The 23988-nt window shown below is 57.5% G+C and overlaps 2 protein-coding genes across 2 annotated transcripts in view; one reads left to right on the plus strand and one right to left on the minus strand.

Annotated features, from left to right (window-relative positions):
* Window positions 1-1780, minus strand: part of LOC143677470 (cilia- and flagella-associated protein 74-like) — a 136756-nt gene extending 134976 nt beyond the window's left edge. The window contains exon 1 of the mRNA XM_077153449.1: window positions 1629-1780. The gene's annotated coding sequence lies outside the window, so the exon portion shown is untranslated. The remainder of the gene's footprint in view (window positions 1-1628) is intronic.
* A 12982-nt stretch (window positions 1781-14762) lies between these two features.
* On the plus strand, window positions 14763-23584 carry LOC143677471 (gamma-aminobutyric acid receptor subunit delta). The gene is made up of 9 exons (XM_077153459.1): window positions 14763-14830; window positions 19400-19512; window positions 19719-19786; window positions 19868-20088; window positions 20796-20878; window positions 21368-21505; window positions 22035-22190; window positions 22392-22603; window positions 22730-23584. Exons 1-9 carry the CDS (start codon window positions 14763-14765, stop codon window positions 23018-23020), a joined length of 1350 nt encoding a protein of 449 aa, XP_077009574.1. The 3' UTR covers window positions 23021-23584.
* The last annotated feature ends 404 nt before the right edge of the window (window positions 23585-23988 follow it).

A 23988-nucleotide genomic window follows, 5' to 3' on the forward strand; every position in this document is an offset into this window, starting at 1 on the left:
GCTCATAGTAGATTTTCAAGAAATGCTTGCTAAATAAATATATTTATGCAGATAAAATGAGTACTATTTTATGAGAAACATTATAGTGGAGGCATATCCACTTCCATAAAAAATTACATTTTCAAGTCAAATTAGAACCACTGTGTGATTACAAATAATTCTCTCTCTCTCATCTACTCAGACACTCAAGAGTTCCAGATTTTCACAAGCCAAGTTTACCCTTAAATTTTGTCCAATGTTTCATAAATGTGTTATAACAACATTGCAACATTTACTTTTCAAAACTAGGAACAGCTTGTGAAGCTTATGTAGGTAGCAGAGAAACTTAGACTACCTATAGGATTGCCTAAGAGTAACTTCTGGAGGACCTCGGCTGTTGCTCAGATGTGGCCTCACTCCCTAAGCCCAACTCTGCAAGTGAAATCATTGCCCTTCCCCCTAGGTGGGACATGACATCCAGGGGTGAAAGTCTCCCTGGGGATGTGAGAGATGACTCCCAGGGATGAATCCAGACCTGGCACCGTGGGTTCAACAATTCCATCTTGACCAAAAGAGGGAAAAGAAGTGTAACAAATAAGATATCAATGGCAGAGAGACTTCAAATAGATCTGAGGGGCTACTATGGAGGTTGCTCTTACACAAGCTTCAGTTAGACATTGCCACCTACCATAACCTGCCAACCCCCAACAAAACCATTCCTATCAACCCTAAAGAACACCTAGGGAGAAACATAAGATTCCACAAGGGTTCCAGGTACAAGAGTAACCTTCCAGAAATCTACAACCTCCAGATGGGTCCCTGGACCAGATAAGTCCTGAGACCCAGCCCAGCCTCTCCAGAACATCTGATAGATCCATCCCCCTACCCCATATTAGTGACACACTCTTCCAACATGAAAAAATTAGAATGGCCATAGCCCAAACACCCCTAAAGTGTGTGTGAGAAAGATCAAAGGTGATGGTGGAGTTATACAGAGAAGGTCGGGTTTAACAAATGAGTATGACTGCTGAATCATTACATTGATATCTCTTTTAGTCTCCAGTACCTTAGAGCAACTACATGTAAAATCCTAAATTGTGGAATCGTAACCCATAGCAAACTCTGAAATGTGTTCCACAACTAATTGTTGCACTATGCTTTGAAATTTATTGCTCTTTTGGGCATATGTTTTTTTTTCACAAAAAGGAAAAAAAGTTGATTGCGATGATAAAAAAAACATTTATTCCTTCTAGCCGCCAATGTTCGGGAGCGGCGAGAAGGAAAAATCTGCGATGGTGGAAGGGTAGCCCACCACACACTGGGATGTGTCCTGTAACCACTACTTTGAACTGCTGCTTTTTTCTTTCTTTGCTTTGTAGATACGTTGCATTATACAATTAAAAACTTGAAAAAACAGAAACCAAGCGCAGAAGCAGCCTGAAGTGAAGCTGCAGCCCAGCCCCCCGCCCCCACCCCCGAGTGGGCCCCGGGAGCGCCAACGGCATCTCATTCCTACTCCCGCAGAACTTCGGCGGTCGCGGCGCGCGCCGGCCGTGGCTGAGCCCAGGCCGAAGCCCCCCGGCCGCTCCAACCCGGGACAGCGGACTCAGGCCCTGGCCGCGCCGGCCGACGACGCGCAACCCACCCACCTCTCGCCGGCTCGGGTCCGGGGGGCGCCGGCTGCCCAGGCCGAGGAGTCCCACGGCGGCCGCGCCGTTCCCGGGGGACTCGCGGGCTGTTTGCGGGCGCTCCATGGCAACGGAAAGCTCCACCGCGGCGGGGGGAGCCGTGCTGCCCCCTCGGACAGATGGTTCGTCCCCGCGGAGCCGCGCCACCTGCGTGGGCGTCGCTGACGGTGCCGCGCGGCCCGACCGGCCCGGGACTGGGGCCTGCGTGGACTGGGGCCCGCCGGCCTCAAGGCCCTGCTGCGGACGGGCGGCGGCCCAGAGTCCACCAAGTTATCCGGATTCCACGCTTTTCCTTAAAAAAGGCAAGATTTGGCCCAGCGGGCCCGGCTGCCCGGAGCTGCCCGCGTTGATTTCTCCACGGTGCCCCTGCCCTCCCAAGGCCCAGCGGCCAGCTGGCTGTTCTGAGGCACATGCCTGCCTGTCCTTACCTGACCACCTGGCCCCATGGGGACTCATTCGTGTGGGCAACGGAGGGTCGGGGTGGGGAGAGGTCTGCCCTTTTACGGCCACTCTGCGGCAGAGTATGGGCAGACACGACGACGGACACCTGTCTGCACCGGCGGGGCCCACCCTATCAGCACCTGCCCTGCTGGCCGCGCCCGGGTCTGACCAGTGGCTCCTGCCGCCGAGGCCCAGGAAGCCCCTTCGTTGCGTCCTGGGGGTGCTGCCCGTCAGAGCCAAGGCCGCGTCCAGCGGCAAGGAGGACGCCTGTTGGAGCTGGCTGAGCAGTATCATCCACTCTGCCTTGCCTTCCCTTCCCGCACCCAGCGCCCCTCCTCAGAGTTCTAGACTTGAGAAATAGACCTGAGTCCCCGAGCCCACCCAGCTTTGATTTTTCTGTTAAAAATTCTGTTTCTCCCTCCATGCCCCATCCCACCCAAGTTATGGAGTTCCTTTCTCCTCAGCCTTGTTTCTCTGGACCTTTTTAAGTTCATAATTAATGCACTTTCTACTAGAGAAGGGAAGGAAAGCAAAAGACTGAAAACAGCCTGATCTAGTCTGCTAGCTGCCGGAATGCAATATACCAGAAACGCAACGGCTTTAAAAAGGGGAATTTAATAAGTTGCAAGTTTGCAGTTCTAAGGCCATGAAAATGTCCCAGTTAAAGTGAGTCTATAGAAATGTCCAATCTAAGGTGTCCATGGAAAGTTGATTTAAGAAGGTGGGTGAAGTTCAGGGTCACTCTCAGCTGGAAGGGCACATGGTGACCTCTGCTTTCACTTCCAGCTTCTTGTTTCATGAATTTCCCCGGGAGGCATTTTCCTTCATCTCCAAAATCCACTGGCTGGTGGACTCTGCTTGGTGGTTCTGTGGCATTCTCTGCTCTCTCAGAATCTCCAGCTTTGTCCAAAATGTTTCCTCTTTCATAGGATTCCAGTAAACTAATCAAGACCCATGTAGAATGGGTGGAGACACGTCTCCATCTAATCAAGTTTAATACCCACCATTGATTGGGTCCCATCTCCATGGAGATAACCTAATCAGGTTTCCAAACTGTAGTACTAAGTAGGGATTAGAAGAGACCATTGCTCCACAAGATTGATTAGGATTAAAACATGGCTTTTCTAGGGCACATAAATCCTTTCAAACCAGCACACAGCCCAATACCCATCAATAGGGAACTGATTGAGGAAGCTGTGGTGCCGCTATACAAACCTTTACAGCTGTAAAGCGTAATAAATTCTGTTGCTAAATTGCTGTGGAGTGATTTCCAGGACATGTTAAAAGCGGACGCTAAAAAGCAGAACAGTGTGTAGTTTATGTAAGAAGGGTGGAGGACAGTATGAATATACCTGTATACATCCTTAGATTAAACAGTAACATAAAAATGGTTGCTAACCACAGGAGGGAGACAGGAGTAGAAATTAGACTTCTCTAAATGTGCATCGCACATTTGGCTTTGGAACAGTGTGTAATAATAAAACCAAGAACACATCAAAATAGAAAAACTAATTTCCTAAAATTAAATATAGAATGAAACAAATGAGCCTAGCTATATGTCAAGTTGGTGGCTTAAGCATACAGAGAAAGACAATTTCAAGTGACTTTAAAACCCAGTAATTTGGCTATATATATATCTCTAGTGGACTATATCTGAAGAACAAAAACAACTGCAAAGAAATCTTAAATTTTTTATGTTCTAGTTTGCTAGCTGCCGGAATGCAACACACCAGAAACGGAATGGCTTTTAAAAGGGAGAATTTAATGAGTTGCTGGTTTACAGTTCTAAGGCCGAGAAAATGCCCCAATTAAAACAGGTCTATAGAAATGTCCAATCAAAGGCATCCATCCAGGGAAAGATACCTTGGTTCAAGAAGGCTGATGAAGTTCAGGGTTTCTCTCTCAAGTGAGAAGGCACATGGCGAACACAGTCAGGGCTTCTCTCTCAGCTGGAAGGGCACATGGCGGACACGGCGTCATCTGCTAACTTTCTCTCCTGGCTTCCAGTTTCATGAAGCTCCCCAGGAGGCGTTTTCTTTCTTCATCTCCAAAGGTCACTGGCTTGTGGACTCTGTTTTGTGGTGCTGCAGCATTCTCTGCACTCTCCGAATCTCTCATTCTCCAAAATGTTTCCTCTTTTACAGGACTCCAATAAACCAGTCAAGACCTACCCAAATGGGTGGAGACATGTCGTCCCCTAATCCAGTTTAACAACCACTCTTGGCTAAATCACATCATCCAGGGAGATGATCTCATTATAGTTTCAAACATACAGTATTGAATAGAGATTATTCTACCTTTACAAAATGACATTTTGATTAAAACATGGCTTTTCTAGGGGGCATACTTCCTTTCAAACCAGCACAGTTTATAATAGTCTGGCCTTCGTAATAATAGTGATATTGATATTCTGAAATGATAATATAAAGTAGGTTAAAGCAAATAAGTAATTATGGTAATATTAGGGGCCAATATTTTGAAGAAGAAATACAAATACAAATACAAAATAAGAAGTAAAAAATCCCATCATCCTGGGTTTGGATAGAAAATTAATCATGATTGTCTCTCTTTTTTTCCCTTTGACTTTTTAATACTGGAGAATTTTGAAGCATCCCAAAAGTATATAGAAGAGTCTCCTGAAATGCCGTGAGTGGTACTCACAGCCGAGAACCACCAGCTCTGGCAATCCTGACCCATTCTGCCCCATCCAGCACCCCCTGCACTTAAGATTTTGAGGCACGTTCCAGACATCACATCCTTACCAGGCTTCTCAATCGAGGTGAATTTGGAAAGGAAAGGATTAGGAATTACCTTCTCTTTCTTCAAAAGATATCTTTTCTACAAAGTGTACCCCAAGAATTACCCTCAAACTGGGGACCTGAGCTCTCAACAGCCCCAGAAACCACTAGCATTTGTGTTTACCCTTTGCTGTTTAAATACAGGCTGTTTCTGATGTGTGTGTTTCGGGGGGGTGTGGCAGGGGGGAAAAATGTCCTGGGGGGGGCAGCCGGGTGGGGAAGTGTCCTGGGGGAGCTGCAGGGTGGAGAAGTGTCCTGGGGGCGGCCAGGTGGGGAAGTGTGTGGGGGGGTGGCAGGGTGGGGAAGTGTCCTGGGGGGACTGCAGGGTGGAGAAGTGTCCTGGGGGCGGCCAGGTGGGGAAGTGTGTGGGGGGGTGGAAGGGTGGGGAAGTGTCCTGAGGGGACTGCAGGGTGGAGAAGTGTCCTGGGGGGGCGGCGGGGTGGAGAAGTGTCCTGGGGGGGGGGGGGCGGCGGGGTGGAGAAGCGCCCTATATCAGAGCGTAACTTGGCTCACGGGACAGCTGCCTCCTCTCCTCGCACTTTCCCCAGGGCCTCTCCGACGGCCCCCAAGCTGGGCCCACAGCACCCAGAGGAACCATTGACTCAATTCTCAGATGAGTTTTAAATACGGAGATGACCTTGGGGGCAAGCTGTTTGCTTTCCTTTCACTTTGCCTGTCTATATGGCACACTGGAAAAAGAAAGTGGTACAAAATTACAGATAGTTGTTAGGGATAATAATGGTATTGTGGTTTGTTTTAAGAGTCCCTTATCTTTTAGACATACTGAGGGATTTGCGGATGAAGTGGGGAATTTGCTTTAAAAAATCCAGACTGGGGCGTGGGGTGAGGGTCGAGTTGAAACGATACCAGCCCTGAGTTGATCATTGTTGGTGTGGATGACGATACGTGGATTCAGAAGTCCCGTGCTCTGCTTTGGATATGTGTGCAATTTCCCCAGAGTGTTCCAAGGAGTGAACTGTCTTCTGCTTTCCTGATACTGCAGGCCCCTGGGGAGAGCTGAGACCCTTCTGCGTTATGAGGGAAATGCTATGGGGACGCTGTTGGAGAGAACCAGGTGGCATCAAGCAGCTTCTTCTGTAGCCTCTGTTGGTATCTTTCAGAAGACCCAGTAAAAATTCCACTGATTATCACTTTTAGCAATGTATTTCTTAGATCTTTTTGTGAGATCTACAACTTCTCTGATAAAAATAATTTGTTTTAGCCCCGTTCACTGAAAAGGCCTAGAAATTCATGGTCCAACCAGGTTAACTGCTGGCCACTTATGGTTATTTAAATCTAAGTTAATTAAATTTAAATAAAATTTAAAATTCCACTTTCTTAGTCACTGAAGCCATATTGCAAATGTTCAGTAGCTCCATGTAGCTAGTGGCTCCCACTTTTAGCAGTGCAGACACTGAAAATGTCCATTGCTGCAGGAAGTTCTGTCCGACTGCCGTGGTCTAGAAACAGTCCCCAGTCTGGCAGTGACAAACTCTCCTCTCACCCAGTGCCTGAACCCTCTGCCCAAGGTGCGGGTCCATTTATAAAACTGTCACCAGGAAAGAACTGGGAGGACAGTGGCCAGGCAGTGGTCCTGGCTTTGAGAAGCATGTGTTTTCGGAAGGTTGGGGACATGCACACAAGCGCAGTAGAACTATCTGGCTGCTGTTATGGGGCATGGATGCCCTCCAGAGGGCAAGCGGTAAGTGGAAGTGTTATGGTTAGCTGCATGTGTCAATTTGGCCAGGTTATGGTGCCCAGTTATCGGACAAGCAGGCAGTGGCCTGACCGTTACTGCAAGGACATTTTGTGACTGGTTAATAAACGAGAGCCCTGATTTGTTATAGCATCAGCATGTTACTGGCATCCATGGCTGGGTACATCTGCAGTTGGCCGAGGGGAGTGTCTTCTACAATTAGTGACAAGCAATCCTAATCAGTTGAAGGCTTTACAGGAGGAGTCAGAAGATAGAATCCTCTCCGCTTCAGCCAGCCAGCCTCACCTGGGGGATCCATAAAGACCATCAGAGCTGTCAGCTCGCAGCCCACCCAGTGGATTTTGGACTCACGCACCCCAACAGTTGCGTGAAACACTTTCATAAAATCTTATATTTACAGCTCTCTCCTGTGGGTTCTGTTTCCCTGGAGAACCCTGACTAGTATAGGAAGGTAATTAACAAACACTTGAAAACTAAGTGTGAAGACCCCAGGGCCTTTGGCGGTTTATAAAGAACTGAGTAAAGTTGCCAAGCTTCAAAGATGGTGAATCTCAGTCAAGCTGACATGCCATGTGAAGGGTAGGGCCCTGGACCAAGGTGGGGGTTCTGGTTGGGAAAACCTGGTACTTGACACATGGGATGGAACATCAGAGTGGGTGTCTCTGCAGGTGAGTCTCCTCAGACTCTTGTGAAGCTTCAGAGCCTACGCACGGGAGCACTAGCCCTCCTCTCATGTGGGAGACACTGAAGAGGTCTCCCCAACAAGGGAATGGGGTCCCCCTCCAAGATCTGCTCCACCTCCTGGCCCAGCTTTCACGCTGCACCTAGGGGCAGCTGGCAGCTTCTTGAAGTCAAGCTGGGTCTGCTAAGAGAGGGGGCATGATTTCCCAAAGGAGCTGCAAAAATTAGCAGCATGCAACATCCATGGGAATGAATTTCGAGGGTGCCTGATGAAGGGGGTTCAAAACAGGACTGGATAAGAAAGAGTTTATTGACTTGGGGCATTGTCGCAAGATATAGGACTCAAAAGCCTGATAAGGTCCCAGAGGATGGTGAAAACCCATTGCCTAAAGAGGCTGGAAATTACCAAACTTGAACTGCAGGTACAAGAAGTCAAACACAGCTCAAAGAGAATAAATATAAAGAAAATCACGCCAACACATATAATAATCAAATTGATGAAAGAGCAACTCTTTAAAACAACCAGAAGAGAAACGCATACTCCATAGTGCAACAAAGAGAACAGAATGACAGCAGACTTATTATGCAAAACCATGTGAGCCAGAGACAATGGGGCAACAACTTTAAAATACTACAAGAGAAGAATCACACTGACAACCTAGAATTCTCTACCCTGAGAGATGGACTTTCAAAGGTGAAGGTAATATCATGCTATGTAAATTATATCTCAAAGTTGTTTAAAAATCTGAAAATAAATAAATGAAGATCAAGCTTCTATATCTGGCTCAGGTGGAGAAATAGGGACTGAATTTACCCTCTCACCTGAAACACCTGAAAAGCTCACAAGGGAATGGAGTTTTCAAGACACTGGACATCAGGCAACCAAGGACAGTGGTCCGGAGAGGTTGCAAACAGGTGAGGTGATTGCTGTGCTCGCCTCAGCTCCACATGGGAAAACTCCCAGGCCACGGCAGGAAAGTTGTGGGGGGGCAGGGGGATGCGCAAACCATAAAGATAAATTAATAAAATAGATTTCATCAAGACCAAAATCCTTGGTTTCTCAAAAATTACTGTTAGCTAACTTAATAGATAAGCCATAGACTTGGAGAAAATATTTGCAAGACATATAGCCAACAAAGAACGTGTATCTAAGATATAAAAAGATGTCAATAGGAAGATCAACAACTTCATTTCTTAAAAATTGACAAAAGATTTGAACAAACGCTTCACCAAAGAAGATATACAAATAATAAGCACATAAAAAGATTATCAGTGTCATTAATCCTTAGGAAAACGCAAATTGAAACCACACTGAGGCACCACTACATACCCACAAGAATGGCCACAATTAAAAAGACTTGCAATATCAGGTGTTGGCAAGGATGCAGAGCAGCGTGAAATCTCATCCAGGGCCGGTAGGAATACAAAATGGTACAGCCACTTTGGAAAACAGATGAGTGGTTTCTTATAAAGTCACATGTGCATTGCTCATACAACCCAGGAATCCCGTGCCTGAACGTTTCCTGAAAAGAAATGAAAACATGTATCCACAAAGAGACTTGTTCTTGAATGTTCAAAACAGCTTTATTCACAATAGCCAAATGGCAGTTACAACCCACATGCCTATCAGCAGATGGATCGTTCAGTCCTGGTATGTTCATACAATGAAACACCATCAGCAATGAAAAAAAGACGGATGCCTGCACACTGTGGATGATGCTCAGAAGTGAAAGAAGTCAGACACGAGACCACTGTATCAGTTATCCATTGCTGCATAACAAATTACCCCAAAGCTCAGGGGCTTAAAATGTGTGCCCTCACAGTTTTTGCAGGTCACGGCCTTGGAGTGTAGGATGCAATTGGGGAGTCATCTCAGGATTCAGCTGGGGCAGAACTGTGCTCACTCAGTGCTTGTTGGCAGGACTTAGTTCCTCTTTGGCTGGAGGCTGGCCCCAGTCCCTCGCCTCAGCTCCATGAGCCTCTTGCCCCATCTGCTCCCAGCATGGCAATTGGCTTTGTCAATGTGAGCAAGTGCCAGAAGGTGTGCCAGCTTGGGCTTGGGACACCCACTGCTTTTGATGTATTCTGTTGTTAGCAGCCGGTCACTGGCGCAGACCACTTGCCAGGGGAGAGAACCAACCCAGCCTAGACCCCAGGACGCAGGACCCCTGGGAGCCATTTGAGAAGGCTGCCCATTCCAACTTCCGGTTATGTTTTCATAGGTGTGACATTTCAGAACAGGCAAAACCCTGGTGAGAGAAAGCAGGAGGGTGTGGGGTGCTTTGTGCAGTGGCTGGCATGTGCAATGCCACGATTACCGTGGTGCTTCCACAACCCCACATATTTCCCCAAACTTTCCAAACTAGTGTGTTCACTGTAGCAAACTGTATCTCAATAAAGCCGATTTAAAATCAAAGCTAGACTCCAGGCTGTGCATGGCCTGCCCCTGCCTGCCTCTCTCTTCACTCACTCTCCTCCCTCCACCTCATTGCCTCCCTGGCCTTATTTCCATTTGAACAAGACAATTTGTTCTAGCACTTTCTCTTCCTTTCCTGAGCTCTCACCTGGCTCTGCATGGGGCTGTTTCTTTTCTTCTCTGCTCCCTGGTGGGTAGGATATTAGTCAAGTCTCAGCTCAAATGTTACCTACTGTTGCCCCCCGCCCCCCATCACGTTTACTCTGTATTATTTTATCTTGCTTAAATTGCTTCATAGCATGTATCACATCTGAACTTCCACCCCCTGTCTTCTCTTTACTTACTTATTGTCTATTACCCCCCTACTTCTAGAAGGTCCCATGGGACAGGCACCTTTCGGACTCCCTCTCACACCCTGTCCCCCTTCGGCTGGACAGCGGCCCGGCGCACAGCAGGTGTTCCCTGAAGAGGACTAGCCACTGGGGCAGGGCCTTTCTCAACCGAGTTTGCCTAGTGTCTCCAGATATCAGGCATGGAAGGATCAGCAAGGCTGCTCTTATTTCTCTAACATCCAGGGCGGACAAGCAGTGTCCAGGACCGGAAAGACAGACGGACGTCACTGCGTGGTCGGCACAGAAGCCGAGGGCCGAGCTGCCCTTGTGGAACCAGCCCAGGGTCAGGGTTCTGGGGTGGGGGTAGGGCTGCCTCCCCGGAGACCTTTCCAGGGGGTTCGTGCAGCCAGCTGGGTTGTGCTTGTAGCTAAAGGAGAATGTTTTTCTCACTTGATCAACAGCCCTTTTGTCAGGAATGTTAATTTGTGTTTAATGTTTTCTCTCATATAAAAGAATTCAAATTACCACTCAAAAAAAGACCCATAAAATTTGAGAATAGAACTCAGAGTTCTCCCCATTAAACATGAGTGATCGTACTCGGATGCCTGTTGAACTCGAACAGAGAAACATTTTTCTAAAGTGGCCCAGTTTGATTGTTTATTAACCACGCTAAAGCAGCGAGAAGACCAGCCCAGCTTCTGGCTGCCCTCCAGTGCCGCAGGGATTTGGGGTTTGGTCCTTTCTGCCACGTCCCCCCAGAACCCAGGACACCAACCCTACTCGAAGCTCAACGAGATCTCTGGGTCGCTGCCATTTTCTCTTTTTGAGACATTTTCCCAGGAAAAGCAGCAACAGCTTCCCAAAGCTATCCGGGCAGGGGGGTTAAATTTAGCGGAAGTGGCTTCCTCTTGCTCCCCGTGCCTCACCTCCCCCAGGGCCGGGCCTGCTGCCACAGCCACCGGCCAGCTCTCTGCTGAGCCCTGGACGGGCTGCGATCAGCCCCGCGGCCATCCGAGAGAGATCAGGCCCTGAGGCCCCCGCGGAGGCCTGGTGGCTGGGGCCGGGCACCAAGCAAGGCCGGTCGGGCAGCGTGAGCCGGAGACTCCCGGGGCGGAGTGAGGTAGGGCTTCCTACCTGCCAGGCCCAAGGGCATGGGCCCCTCCGGGCTAGATGGGGCGGCAGGAGGCCTCGACCCTCTGCAGAAGCGGAGGGAGGAGCCCAGGGCCCCAAGGCCCAGGCCAGCTGCCGCCCAGGTTGGAGAAGCAGGAAGGGGGGCCACGGCGGGAGAAGCCGGACCCGGGGTGCCCTCAGGAGGGCCTGGAGGCGGCTTCTCTTGGCCACCCCGGCCCAGAAGCGGGGCCTCGCAGCGGGACCCCCCACAGAGAGCCCTTGGGATGGGCCCTGAAGGTCTCTCCAGAGTCTCCCTGGAGGACTGGTTCTCCCCAAAGCCAACCGCGGGAGCAGAGCAGTGTCGGGGGCAGCCCCAGAGCGGCCCAGGGACAGCAGGGCCTGCACCGGCTGCCTCCAGGTGCACTTTCATGGTGACATGTTATTGTCAGCAGGGAGATGAAGACCTTCCCGCGCCCGCCGCGCTGGGGCTGAGGCCTGGGGCCATGGAGAGCCGCAGCCCGGGGTCGCCCTCGCCTTTGTAAATGAACAAGCCAGGGCCCAGGAAAAGGGGCTCCCTGAGGTCACAGCCAGGCCCGGGCAGGGGCCGAGCCGGAGCCCGGGGGCACTTCCCCCAGCACGCGCCCCGGCCATGGCGGGCCCCACAGCGCCAGGGTCCCCGCGCAGCCCCCAGGGAACTGGCTTCCCGCCCTCCGGGAGGTGGGAGCGTCTCCTGGGGAGCGGATGCTTAAGTGTGGGGACCACGTGCTGCAACGGGATGAACAAGGGTCTGGAAAACCTGAAGGATGAATAATAAAAATCCCAGCCTCGAGCCCCGAACAGAAATGCCAGTTAGACACAGCAGAGCCAGAGCAAGGTTCACAGATGTTGGGGAGGAAACACCTGTGCCTGCCAGAAACCCCGGGCCCTGGGCTCGAGGCTCCTTGCCGCAGGCAGGCCAGGCCTGTGGCCGCGACCCCCCACCCAAGGCGGGCCCACTGAATGTCCAGTTTGGGCAGAAAATTTGCTTTTCGTTTCATGCCTCAGAAGGCAGAGGACAGACTGAAGAAAATGGGAGTGGGGTCCCGGTCACTCCAGACTCATCACATCGAGGGGTTTGTCACTCCCAGAGGCCGTCCCCCCAGGGTGGGGGGAGCCGCCCCTGCCCTGCCCGGGCGCCCAGGGAAGGAGGCCAGCCCCTGAGGAAGGCGCCCTCCAACCGACTCGGGGGGCTCCAGGCACTCTGAGCCTCTAGAGAGGTGGGGGGTGGGGGGGGTTCAGGACCCTGAGCAGCCCTGCCCTCCCGGAACCCCACTCTAGAGGGGGAGTCGTGAAAACCACAGCCCTGAGTTGGGGGCCTCCTCAGCGCCCTGGGGCTGTAACAAAGTAATGCGAGCCCTTCTTTCCAGCTTCTTGCCAGCAATACACTCTGGGGGCCAGGAGCGGGAACTAGGGGCATCAGGAGGGCCAGGTCCCTCTGAGTCCTGTGGGGGGGGGTCTTTCCTGTAGGGGAGGGTCTTCCTGTGGGGGGTTCTTTCTATGGGGGAGGGTCTTCCTGTGGGGGGTCCTTCCTGTGGGGGAGGGTCTTCCTGTGGGGGTTCCTTTCTATGGGGGAGGGTCCTTCCTGTAGGGGGTCCTTCCTGTGGGGGAGGGTCTTCCTGTGGGGGTTCCTTTCTATGGGGAAGGGTCCTTACTGTGAGGGGGTCCTTCCTGTGGGGAGGGTCCTTTCTGTGGGGGTGTCCTTTCTGTGGGGGGTCCTTCCTGTGGGGGGGTCCTTTCTATGGGGGAGGGTCTTCCTGTGGGGGAGGGTCTTCCTGTGGGGGGTCCTTTCTATGGGGAAGGGTCATTCCTGTGGGGAGGGTCCTTTCTGTGGGGGTGTCCTTTTTATGGGGGAGGGTCCTTCCTGTGGGGGGTCCTTTCTATGGGGGGGGTCCTTCCTGTGGGGGGGTCCTTCCTGTGGGGGTCCTTTCTATGGGGGGGGTCCTTCCTGTGGGGGGGTGGGTCCTTCCTGCGTCTTTTGGCTTCTGGAGCGCCTAGCCACCCTTACGTTCCTTGGCATGGCAGTGCCAATCTCCACCTCCGCCTTTCCTAAGGCCATCTTTCCTTCTGTCTGTTCCCAAATTTCCCTCTCCTTCTAAGCACACCTGCCCTGTGGGGCCCAGCCCACCCTGCTCCAGTTTGGCCTCCTCTTACCTGATCGCACCCTCAAAGACCTTTTTCCCAAACGAGGCGTCGTTCACGGGAAGGGGTTGGGACGTGAGCATTTCTTTTTGGGGGGCACAGTCCAGCCCCCGACTCTGACACTCGGGCCAGGCCGGCCGGGCAGGTTCCCGCGAGCCCTCCTTTAGGTCTGCCACCAGCCTGCCGGCAGGTCCCAAAGGGACAAGGCCCAGAGAGTGAGTGCCTTCTCCGGAAAGAGACCCGGGCATGACCCCTCACAGCCTGGGCTAGTGCTTTGAGACCCAATGGATGACGTTAGCTGTTGGGGGGCTGTGGGGACCCCTGGAGAAGGACAGCTAAGCTGCCCCTGTGGGCCTCTCAGAACCCAGCCCTGGCTTCAAGAAGCAAGCTGGGAACCAGCCGATTCCTCCATGGACTGGCATCTCCCTGCAGCTAAGCCCCTTCCTCTGCTCCTCCCTGCTCAGGTGCCCCAGAGGGAGTTGGGCCCCAGGGACAAGAAGGCAAGCCTGTGTCCCGCTGACTGCAGGAGTCCAGGCCTGAATGGGGACTGTAAAGTGTTAGGTCTGTGATCAGCTTGGGGCTAAGCTGCTGCAGAACTGCAATTTCAAAAGAATGGGAGTAGAAAATCATGAGGCCCTTACTCCCTGGGCTCTTCGGGGGGCTGAAAGGGTGGCCCCTCATTGTCGGGGAAACTGTGACACCCACAGAGCCCTTGGGACAGGTGCACCGGGTAAGCCAGCCCCGGAGGTCCCCGCGGCGTGAGGTGGGATGGGAGCTGGGCAGCGCTGGGCAGCGGTGGGGGGAGGTGGTCGAACCCACCTCCTCCTTTTCACCCTCAGGATTCCGGAGCAGGCGGAGCTGTTTGGCAAGTCGTGTTGGGTCCCCAGGAATACTAGGGTTTGGAAGGGAGCTGCCAGCATTGGGTCCCTTTCCCAGGACAGGGTGAAGGCAGCAGGGACTCGCTCCTCTCCTTTGCCCCTGCTCCTGGCGCGGTTCCAACCAGGGCCTGTGACCCGCCCCCCACACCCTGGCGGGAGGTTCGGCCCCAGCTCCTCGAGCCTGGCAGCTGGGGGACGTGTCCAAGCGGGTCTTGAGCCTGGGGTCAAGAACGGAAGGAACAGCGGGAGGGACCCGCGCGCAGACCCCGCCCCGGAGGCAGGACGTGGAGAGGGGCTTCCCAGGGACATGGACGCAAGCTGGGGGTGGGCAGCCCGCTTCTGAGTTCGGGGAGCCTGTTGGGGGCGGGGCGAAAGGCGGGGAGGGGAGGGGGCGGGACGGCCGGTTCGGGGCGGGGCGGGCTCCGCACTCCCACCCCCCCTCGCGCCGCGCTCCGGCCTGTGCCGCCTTCGCCGCCGCCCGCGAAGCAACTTTCTGTGCGCCCGCGGCCCCCCGCCCCGCCCGCCCCGTCCCGCGCCCGCGGCCATGGACGCCCCGGCCTGGCTGCTGGTCCCGCTCCTCCTGCTCTGCGCCCAGCAGCACCCCGGCACCCGGTGAGCGAGCGCCCGGCGGTGCCGGGCTCCGCGCTGCGGGGTGGGTGGAGGTGAGTGGGGGTGGCAGGGGCGGGAGCGTTCAACCCCGGGAGCGCCCGTGGGGTCCCGGCTCCGGCCCGGGACCGAGCTGCTGGGCGCCTCCGGAGCCCGGGCGCGAGCCTCGGGCACCCGGACCCACACCCGGGGTCTCCCCGCGCGCCCGCCTCTCGGAACTCGCGGCGGTCGGGCAGTGGGGGCGCTGGCCGCGGCGACCACACTCGGCCGCCCCCAGGTCGCTATCCGCCGTCCCGGTGCTGAACCGGCGCCGCCGGGAGCCGAAGGACATCGGAGCGGCTGTGCGGTCCTTACCAGGCGCCGGATTCCGCCGCTTCCCCGCCGGGGTGACACGGCTTGGTGTGGCGAGCTCTTTGTGCCTCGGCTCTCCTGGGCACTTAGCCAGTGCCCTCCCTGGCACGAGCTGGGAAGGAAAGACCCTGAGACCCCCGGGAGGCTGCGCCTGAGGGTGGGAGCAGAGCCGCAGAGGCGCCTCCCCTGCAGCCAGCGCGCCGCCGCCCAGGACGGCGGGGTCTCCTTGCCGAGCCCGTTCCAGTGGCGTAGGCTGAACTCCAAGGAAGCAGGTAGGCTGGCAGCCAGTGCCCGGGAGGGAGGCGCCCTGCCTCTCCTGGCCCAGTGACCAGCACGGCCCGGCTCACCCCTCCTCTCTGGGGAGCGGGAATGGTCACCCCCCGCCCCAGCCCTGAGCCTGGCCACCTTCCACGGGGTCCATGAGAGGCCCCTGAGGAACCTTTGAAGGTCTCAGTGCGGGAGCGCCTGAAAAAGCAGAGCACCCCCTGCCCCCCCCCCCCCCAGCATTCTGGACCTCTGGGTCACCCACCTGGTGGGCATCTAAGTCCGCTAGAAACCTGGCATGGTTGCCCCTCGGTCAGGGCTCTGGCTGCAGGCATTGTCACTGCACAGCGGGGGGCGGGGGAGGGGACGAGCATCCAGGGCCCAGCTGGCCAGAGACCCAGGTGTCAGCTCCTGGCAGCCTGTCCTTGGAGGGGCTCTCCCCTTCCGTCACCCCAGAGGGGCCCTTCCTACTCCAGGGACCTGGGTGGGGGCGGAAGTGCCGGGGTCAGCGGCTGGCTTGGTCCTGGTCCCTTGGCCGTGACCCTGAGATCCAAACAGCACTGAAACCCCGAAGTTCTGCTTTCTGTTTCGTCTGCTGCCGTGCAGGAGGCCCGGCTAGTTCTTTTCCATGTGACTGTTCCGTTACCGCAGCACCGTGTGTTGAAGGTTTTTTTTTCCCCTGGGGTGCGTGGGCTGGGAATGGAGCTGGGCCCCCCGCAGGCCCGTGAGCACTCTACCACTGAACCGCCCACTCACCCACCCCAGAGTTTTTTGTGTTCGTTTGACCTCAAAACCTTTAGTGGCAAAACCTGTCCTAAACTGATGTGATGCACATTTTCTTTATTTATCCTTGTTACGGGGACTATTTATACATTTCCTGCTGGGAAATGCTCCAAGCCTGACCCCCACCCCCACCCCAAGTTCGTATACACATATATCGTCCTTTTAAAATCCTCATGATTTTCAATTCCATCCCATGCCTGGCTCCAGGGGTGCCGGGCAGGGGCTGTATCCTTGCTCACCTGTGCAGGAGAGCTGGAGCCCACGCCCAGGCCACGACCCTGGACTGCGGGGCTGGGGGGCACCTGAGGAGGCCACCGATGCTATGCTCCATCACTCTGTGATATTCCCATCACTCCCCTGAATTGACCACGGCTTCCATCTTGCTACATCTTAAAGTCTGTCCTCTTAGATGATGCTGACAGTGGAGGTCATTAGCTCCTGGCCCGCGCTCCTGCCTTTAGCTCAGAGGCCACGCAGCGTGGCACAGATTGAAGATCTCGCTGGAGCCGTGCATGGTGGGGGAAGCAGTCCTGGCAGGCAGCCTGCAGGCCCAACCCCGTGCTGGCCTCTAGGGTCTCATCTCCCATCAGCCAATGGGCAGCGCCCTCCCTTCCTCTAGTCTCCAGGTCCTCGTGCCTTGTCATGGAGAGGGCAGAGGGGACAATCGAAAGGTCCCTTTGGACAAACAGGAGGCACCCCTTTGGCAGTCACTCCTTAGACCAGATTCCAGTGGTGGGATAAGAAGAGATGTGCCCTGCCGTCCATGGGTCATTCAAAGCTGAGCCTGCCCCATGCTCACAGCGAACCCCACACTGGCAGCCGCAATCCCAAGTGGGTGGCTCTCCCTGGGCTGCTGGCTTCTCATGCTCCGTGGGGGAGCCACATCACGGTGCCCGCCTTGTCAGCTCCCTGCACGATTGTCACTGAGCTCCTCTTTGCCTTGGCAACTGAGGTGCCGGAGCAGCTCGTACTGCCTCTGAGACGCACCCACCAGGGCTCCGTGGGCTTGTGTGGGGGCTGTGGAAGGGCCTCGGGACGGGGGAGGGTTCCGCTGCCTGCTACAGCCGCAGCCGCCTTCCTCCCCCGCTCCCAGGACAGGGAAGTGGTGACGTAGGTGGGTGGGTTCGTTTCTCAATGGGGCCACAGTGGGAGGGAGGCCTTGTAACAGGGGAGCAGCTCAGTGTGGGATGTGTTCACGGTGCCAGATGTGCGCTGTGGGGCTTCCCGGGCCTGAGTGCAGGCTTTAAACCTGGCACATATCTCTGAGCATCTCTGTCCACCTGCCCAGGGAAAGCCCTCAGCCTCGGCCACCCAAGACCCCCTGCCCCACTGCCTCTGCTGACCTGCACACCTGAACCCCGTGGAAGGACCCCTGGGGCCTGGCCCTTCACACCTGCCTACTGTCTCAGTGGAAGGGACACGGTGGCAGGACCCTCTCCCCATCCTGCCGTGCTCCCTGTGCCTCCCGAGGTGGGGGCGGCTGGAAGGTCCGTGGCATCCAGCCTCTTTGGGTGGACTTTGGGGTGGAGCTCAGCCCTGGCCTGACCTTGCCCCAAGGGGGCCTGGGGCCCGGGTGAAGGGGAAGGTGTGCCTGCAGGTGCTGTCACCTGGGGCAGGTGCAGTGGGCCCAGGAGAGGCTGTGTCCCTCTGGAGGCCTCACCCCGGGCAGGGTGACGGCAGCTGGGCTCCTCCAAAGATAACGCCTCATTCAAATCCTTCACACATGACTTTGAGGTGACCTTCTTTGGCCTTTTTAATCATGCTCTGTTTGAAGCCAGGCCTTATTTCGATTCCATTTAATGCTCTGTTTCAAAGCACCAACCCTGTCCCAGACCTGTCCCTGGCCACTTCCCAGTGAGACCGGAGGGCAATGGCTGCCCAGCCGGAAAGGACAGCAGACCCAGAGGCCCTGTCCAAAGCCGTCTTCAAAATCCCATCAGCTAAGGAGCATAGGGTTCAAATTCACTTCTTCAAAAGGCTGGTGGGTAGAACAGACATAAGGAAAGCAGCTCTGGCCGGGTGGAGGGGGCAGTGGGGTCCGGAGACCCCATGCAGCCTCCCACGTCCACGTGGCCTTGGACGGCTTCAGCCCCGCTGGAGCGGAGGGAGCACGGAGCAGGGTCCCCGGGGTCCCCAGCCTCACAGACTCAGTGGGGCTCCTCGCCATCCCCCACTCCAGCTGCAGGTCTCCCCGCCTCCAGAAACGTGGCCTCCAGTGCCGGAGCCCGAGCCCGGGGTCGTCCTGGGGCCTCATCTGGAGCCCTGCCTCTCCCATCTCCCTGTGTCCATCCCTCTCCATCCAGTCAACTCCTGCCCAACTTCCCAATCCCCACAGCGCCCCCTGCCACTTTCAGCCAGAATTGCAGCTTTTACATGTGACACTCATCACACCACCCGTCCTTCAGAATCCTCAGGGCTTCCTTGTTGGAAGACGGTGAGGGGTGGGGGCGATGGACAGAAGGGGATGGGCGGGGGGGTTAGCAGGGGGAGGGGGCAGGGCAAGAGATGGACAGGAGGGGTGGGCAGAGCTGCTGTGAGGGGAGCGCGGTGGTCAGTATATGGGGCACCACTGCCCTGGTTTCGCCCCGCTGAAGCACTCGCAGTCCTGCCTGTGTCCTGGCGGTCACCTGCCCCAGTGGACCTAACTGCAGGTGGCGAGTGGCCGCTGATGCTCCACAGGCTCAGCCCCAGGAGTGTACGGCAACCGGGGGTCACAGGGGGCCAGGCCCAGGCAGGGCAGAGGCTGGAGCCTAGCCCCAGCCCTCCAGGGGCCTCGGCTGGCCCTGGGTCCCCACGGTGTCCCACCTACCCTACAGGCGTCCTGCCCCGCCTGTGCCTGGCCTGGGTCCCTTGGCTTTTCTCAGGTCACCTCCTGCAGAACACTGCCTCGGGGCTGGGAGGGCCGTGCCCTCTCATCCGGGTCTCACTGCCTCCGGGGTGGTTGCAGAGGGTCCACGGAGGCAGCAGGGGGCCTGGGAGCACAGCCTTGGCAGAGGGGCCCTGCCCAGTGGGGCAGCCCCGGGCCTGAGCAGGGATGCCTCGGGGCCCTGCATCCCCCTGGGTCCCAGCTGGCGGGCTCTCGCGATGGCCTCGCTGCATGGCCTTGGCCTGTGCGCTGCCCCTGGAAGGGGCTGCCGCTGTCCTGCTCCCTGCTGAGACCCAGTGGCTTCTCCCCAGAGCCATGAAAGACGTTGGTGACTATGTCGGGTCCAACCTGGAGATCTCCTGGCTCCCAAACCTGGACGGCCTGGTTGAGGGCTACGCCCGGAACTTCCGGCCAGGCATCGGAGGTGAGGCGGGAGGCACTGGCCACCAGGCCTGCTAGTCCTCCGAGGGCTCAGCCTGAGTCGGCCAGGGGTGACTGCTGGGACAGCAGTGATTGCCAGCGAGGGAGGGGTCGCGCCCCTGCCAGTCCCCCCGGCTCCCACCGCGGGCTGGGGTGTGGGGTGCCGGGGCCCGGCCGCTGCCCAGCCCCTCCGGCCCCTCCCTCCCGCAGGCCCCCCTGTGAATGTGGCTCTTGCCATCGAGGTGGCCAGTATCGACCACATCTCGGAGGTGAACATGGTAGGTGCTGCGCCCCCTGCCCAGCCCCCTCCCCGGGGACAGTGCGGACACTGACGGCCTCGCGCCCCTCGCCCCCCACAGGAGTACACCATGACCGTGTTCCTGCACCAGAGCTGGAGGGACAGCAGGTTGGCCTACAACCACACCAACGAGACCCTGGGTCTGGACAGCCGCTTTGTGGACAAGCTCTGGCTGCCGGACACCTTCATTGTCAACGCCAAGTCGGCCTGGTTCCATGACGTCACAGTGGAGAACAAGCTCATCCGCCTGCAGCCTGACGGCGTGATTCTGTACAGCATCAGGTGAGCTGGGGTTGCGGGCAGAGCTGCCCAGGCCCCCGCCGGGCATAGGCTCTCCAAGGAGAGAGCCCACCGAGCATGCTTCTGCAGGAGCTGGGTGGCACACTGGAGGCAGGAGGCTATTTATACCCTCCTGGCAGCCAGCAGCTGCTTGTGACGCATCAGTGCCAGGGGTTGCCAACTGGAAGCCGATAGCCTGGTTTTCCGGTCTACAATGTGCCTTAAAAAAATAACAGCGAAATTCAGTAATATAAGATTAACCATTTTAAAGCATACGACTTAGTGGCATTTAGTACTTTAATGACACGGTGCAACCACCATCTCCATCTAGTTCCAAGATATTTTTATCACCTCCGTCAGCGGGAGACCTAGAAACTGAGCCTCACTCCTGGTGACCCCATCAGTGGGTGACCTGGCCTTCTTCCTTGGGGTCAGGTGCTGGGAGTCTTGGGCCACTACCTCCCTTCATTGGCCACTGACTTAGTCATATAGTCAGGCATTTTCAGGGATGAAAAAAAATGAATGGAATCCAGTTCTTGACAGTCCTGAAGAAAGGGTTGGCCGCGGTGCTCAGGTCTTATGCAGATGCCCGACACCTGCGAACAAGGCCTGAGTGGTCACCAGGTGCTGGCCTTTCCGGCCCGTGGGTAGCCCCTATGGCCTGGGGCAGGGGCATCTCTGTGGAGCTGAGCAACATCTTGTCTGGGCAGAATCACCTCCACGGTGGCCTGTGACATGGACCTGGCCAAGTACCCCATGGATGAGCAGGAGTGCATGCTGGACCTGGAGAGCTGTGAGTCCCTGGGGCTGGGGGGTCTGGGGGGGGGCAGCTCCCTCCGGGAGGGGAGCGCCAGCTTCCCCAGTGACCTTGGTGAGGGAGGGCAGCGGACTCAGCCTGCGCTGTCTGCCCCTGGCCTGCCCCAGCTCCAGGAGTGTGGGAAGCTGGGACAGGGTTTCCTCTTGGGCAGGAAGGGAAGTGGCTGGGAGGCCTGGGGCAGCGGGCGGTCGGGCCCAGGCATGGCAGGAGCTGCCTCGGTCAGTTGTTCCAGTCGTGGCAATCCGTGGAGGTCAGCTGGCAGCAGTGACCTGCACTTCAGACCTCCAGATGTGGTCCCCGAGACGGGGTGCCTTGGTCCTGCAGGGGCTCCAGCCTCTCCCTAGTGGGTCAGCCTTGCCCTTGGGCTCCCAGCCAGAGGATGCCCCTGCTGGGGGCTGAGAGGGACTCTGGGGGGCACACAGCGCTACTGCTTAGCCCTCTGGCCCAACGGGGGCTCTCCTGCAGACGGCTACTCCTCCGAGGACGTTGTCTATTACTGGTCGGAAAACCAGGAGCAGATCCATGGGCTGGACAAGCTGCAGCTGGCTCAGTTCACCCTCACCAGCTTCCACTTCGGCACCGAGCTGATGAACTTCAAGTCAGGTAGCGCAGCCTCTTCCCGAGCTCGTGGGGGGTGGGTTCCAGGGCCACCCTCGGGGACTTGCCCATCAGCTCAGGCTGGAGGAGGGCCCCGAGGTGAGGTGTGACCCGTTTCCCCGGCTTTTCCCATGGTCCCGGGCCTTTCCCTAGGGGCTGGCAATGCTCTGGGCGTGTGGAACTCGCGGGGGTTGCAGGTCTTCTGAAGGGGGGAGCCCCTCAGCTCCAGAATGGCAGGGCTGGTTGTCCAGCCCCCCCACCCCCGTTCCCGTCCCCAGCCTCTCCTGCCCACCCCTTGGCCCTGGCTCCTTCCTGGGCACGGAGGAGGGGTCTGGAGGGAGGAGGCTGAGTCAGTCGCCCTGGGCCAGCTCAGTGAACTGGAGGCCGCAGCCGTGCCGGAACCTTCCAGGGGACCCCTGCCCGTGAGGCCGCGTGCCCCCTCCTTGAGCCCCCCCATGGCGGGAGGGTGGGTCCGCATGCGGGGGTCTGGGGGGGGGCGCGGGGGCAGGGCCGGGCCTCACCTCCGCCCCCACAGCCGGCCAGTTCCCGCGGCTCAGCCTGCACTTCCGCCTCCGGAGGAACCGCGGCGTCTACATCATCCAGTCCTACATGCCGTCCGTGCTCCTGGTGGCCATGTCCTGGCTCTCCTTCTGGATCAGCCAGGCCGCAGTGCCCGCCAGGGTGTCTCTGGGTACGCGGCAGGGCAGGGGGCTGGGCGGGAGGGGGGAGGCCCTGGAGCTGCAGCCCCACCCACCTCCGGCCCCGCCCCCTGAGGCCCCGCCCCTCTGAGGCCCTGCCCCCCTGGGGCCTCGCCAGGGCTGCGGGGAGGGGCCTGCCGGCCGCCGGGGCTGGGGCGTGGGGGCCGCACCCGACGGCGCCCTCCACCCCGCAGGGATCACCACGGTGCTCACCATGACGACGCTGATGGTCAGTGCCCGCTCGTCCCTCCCGCGGGCGTCGGCCATCAAGGCCCTGGACGTGTACTTCTGGATCTGCTACGTCTTCGTGTTCGCGGCGCTGGTGGAGTACGCCTTCGCCCACTTCAACGCCGATTACAGGAAGAAGCGCAAGGCCAAGGTCAAGGGCGCCGAGCGCCCGGCCGAGGTGAGGCCCGGCTTTCCCGGGGCCCTTCCCGGGGAGCTCCCGGTGGCCTTGCCGGGGGCGCCGAGGGGGGCAGGGCCCCGGGTAGGGTGCAGCCCGGGCGGGACACTCAGGCCCCGCCACCCGCAGGTGGACGTGAAGAATGCCATCGTGCTGTTCTCGCTCTCCGCGGCCGGCGTCCACCAGCAACTGGCCGTCTCCAGGCGGCCCGGCCGCGTCCCCGGCAACCTCATGGGCTCCTACAGGTCAGTGGAGGTGGAGACCCGGACGCCAGCGGGGACCCGCCTGGGGGGCCGAGGGGGCCTCCGTGCGTTCTTCAAGCCCATTGACGCCGACACCATCGACATGTATGCCCGGGCCGTGTTCCCCGTGGCCTTCGCGGCGGTCAACATCGTCTACTGGGCGGCCTACACCCTGTGAGCCGAAGCAGGGCACGCCCCCGAGGGCGCTTCCAAGGGGGTGGGAGCTACTCGGGAGAGGACCTGGGAAGGATGTGCAGGGTCCGCGGATGGCAAAGCGGGGGGGGGATACAGCCTCCATGGGCCAAGAGCCGCCAGATTCTGCCCCCCAACCCCACCCCGCCCCGACCCCGGCCCCGGTGGCAGACCTCAGGCCTTTCCCACGGGCTCCTGTGCAGACGGAAAAGCCCGTGACAGCATGCGCCCCTGGCCCCGTGCCCCGCCTCCCGTTCCCCATGGCCTGCACCCCACGCTCCACTCCCCATACCCCACTCCCTGTGGCCCAGCCTGCCAGGCCCCTGCTGAGTGTGGTGGGGCAGGGCCATGAGGGACGCGGAAGTTTTAGACTCAGAGTCTGATTCTGGTTTCCGGGACTTGGCTTCTCTGGAGTCAGGATCTGAGAGCAGAAGGAGGCCAGGAGGGCCTTTGTTTCTTTTAATTGTGCTTGTTCTCTCTGGCGGAATGGCGGGGAAGAGCTTTTTGCAGGGCTCTGTGGTCCCTGCGTGGAATAAAGCTTCTGGCCGGCGGGAGGCTCCGGCTCCGGTCACTGCAGCTGCGGCGCGGTCTGGTCCCAGCTGTGTGAACTGCTGCCCGCCCTTCCCCCCACCCGGTCCCGGCCGCATGGACAGTTGCCGGCCCCCCCACCCAGTCCTGACCACATGGACAGCTGCTGGCCCCCCACCTGGTCCTGGCCGCATGGACGGCTGCCCGCCCGCTCCCTGCGAGCCCATTGGCAGCACGCGTGTGGGCATGTGTGGCAGCCCCGTAGAAGCCTTAGGGTTGAACAGACGCTGCCAGGGGAGGGCAGGGAGTCGATGTCCCAAGAGGGCGCGTAGAACTGGGGGAGGGGAGGATGGCAGGATAGAGAGGAACCAGTGGGGCCAGCTCTCCCACGTCACCTTGTCATCCGTGTGTCCTGCCCAGGGGGGC

Source organism: Tamandua tetradactyla, chromosome 3 (genome assembly GCF_023851605.1).
Source record: "Tamandua tetradactyla isolate mTamTet1 chromosome 3, mTamTet1.pri, whole genome shotgun sequence".
Classification (NCBI taxonomy): domain Eukaryota; kingdom Metazoa; phylum Chordata; class Mammalia; order Pilosa; family Myrmecophagidae; genus Tamandua; species Tamandua tetradactyla.

Coding starts and splice junctions, on each gene's coding strand:
- LOC143677471 (XM_077153459.1), top strand. CDS start 14,763: ATGGACGCCCCGGCCTGGCTGCTGGTCCCGCTCCTCCTGCTCTGCGCC. Junction 19,513..19,718: donor CTTCCGGCCAGGCATCGGAG/GTGAGGCGGGAG, acceptor TCCCTCCCGCAG/GCCCCCCTGTGAATGTGGCT. Junction 22,604..22,729: donor GCGCCGAGCGCCCGGCCGAG/GTGAGGCCCGGC, acceptor CGCCACCCGCAG/GTGGACGTGAAGAATGCCAT.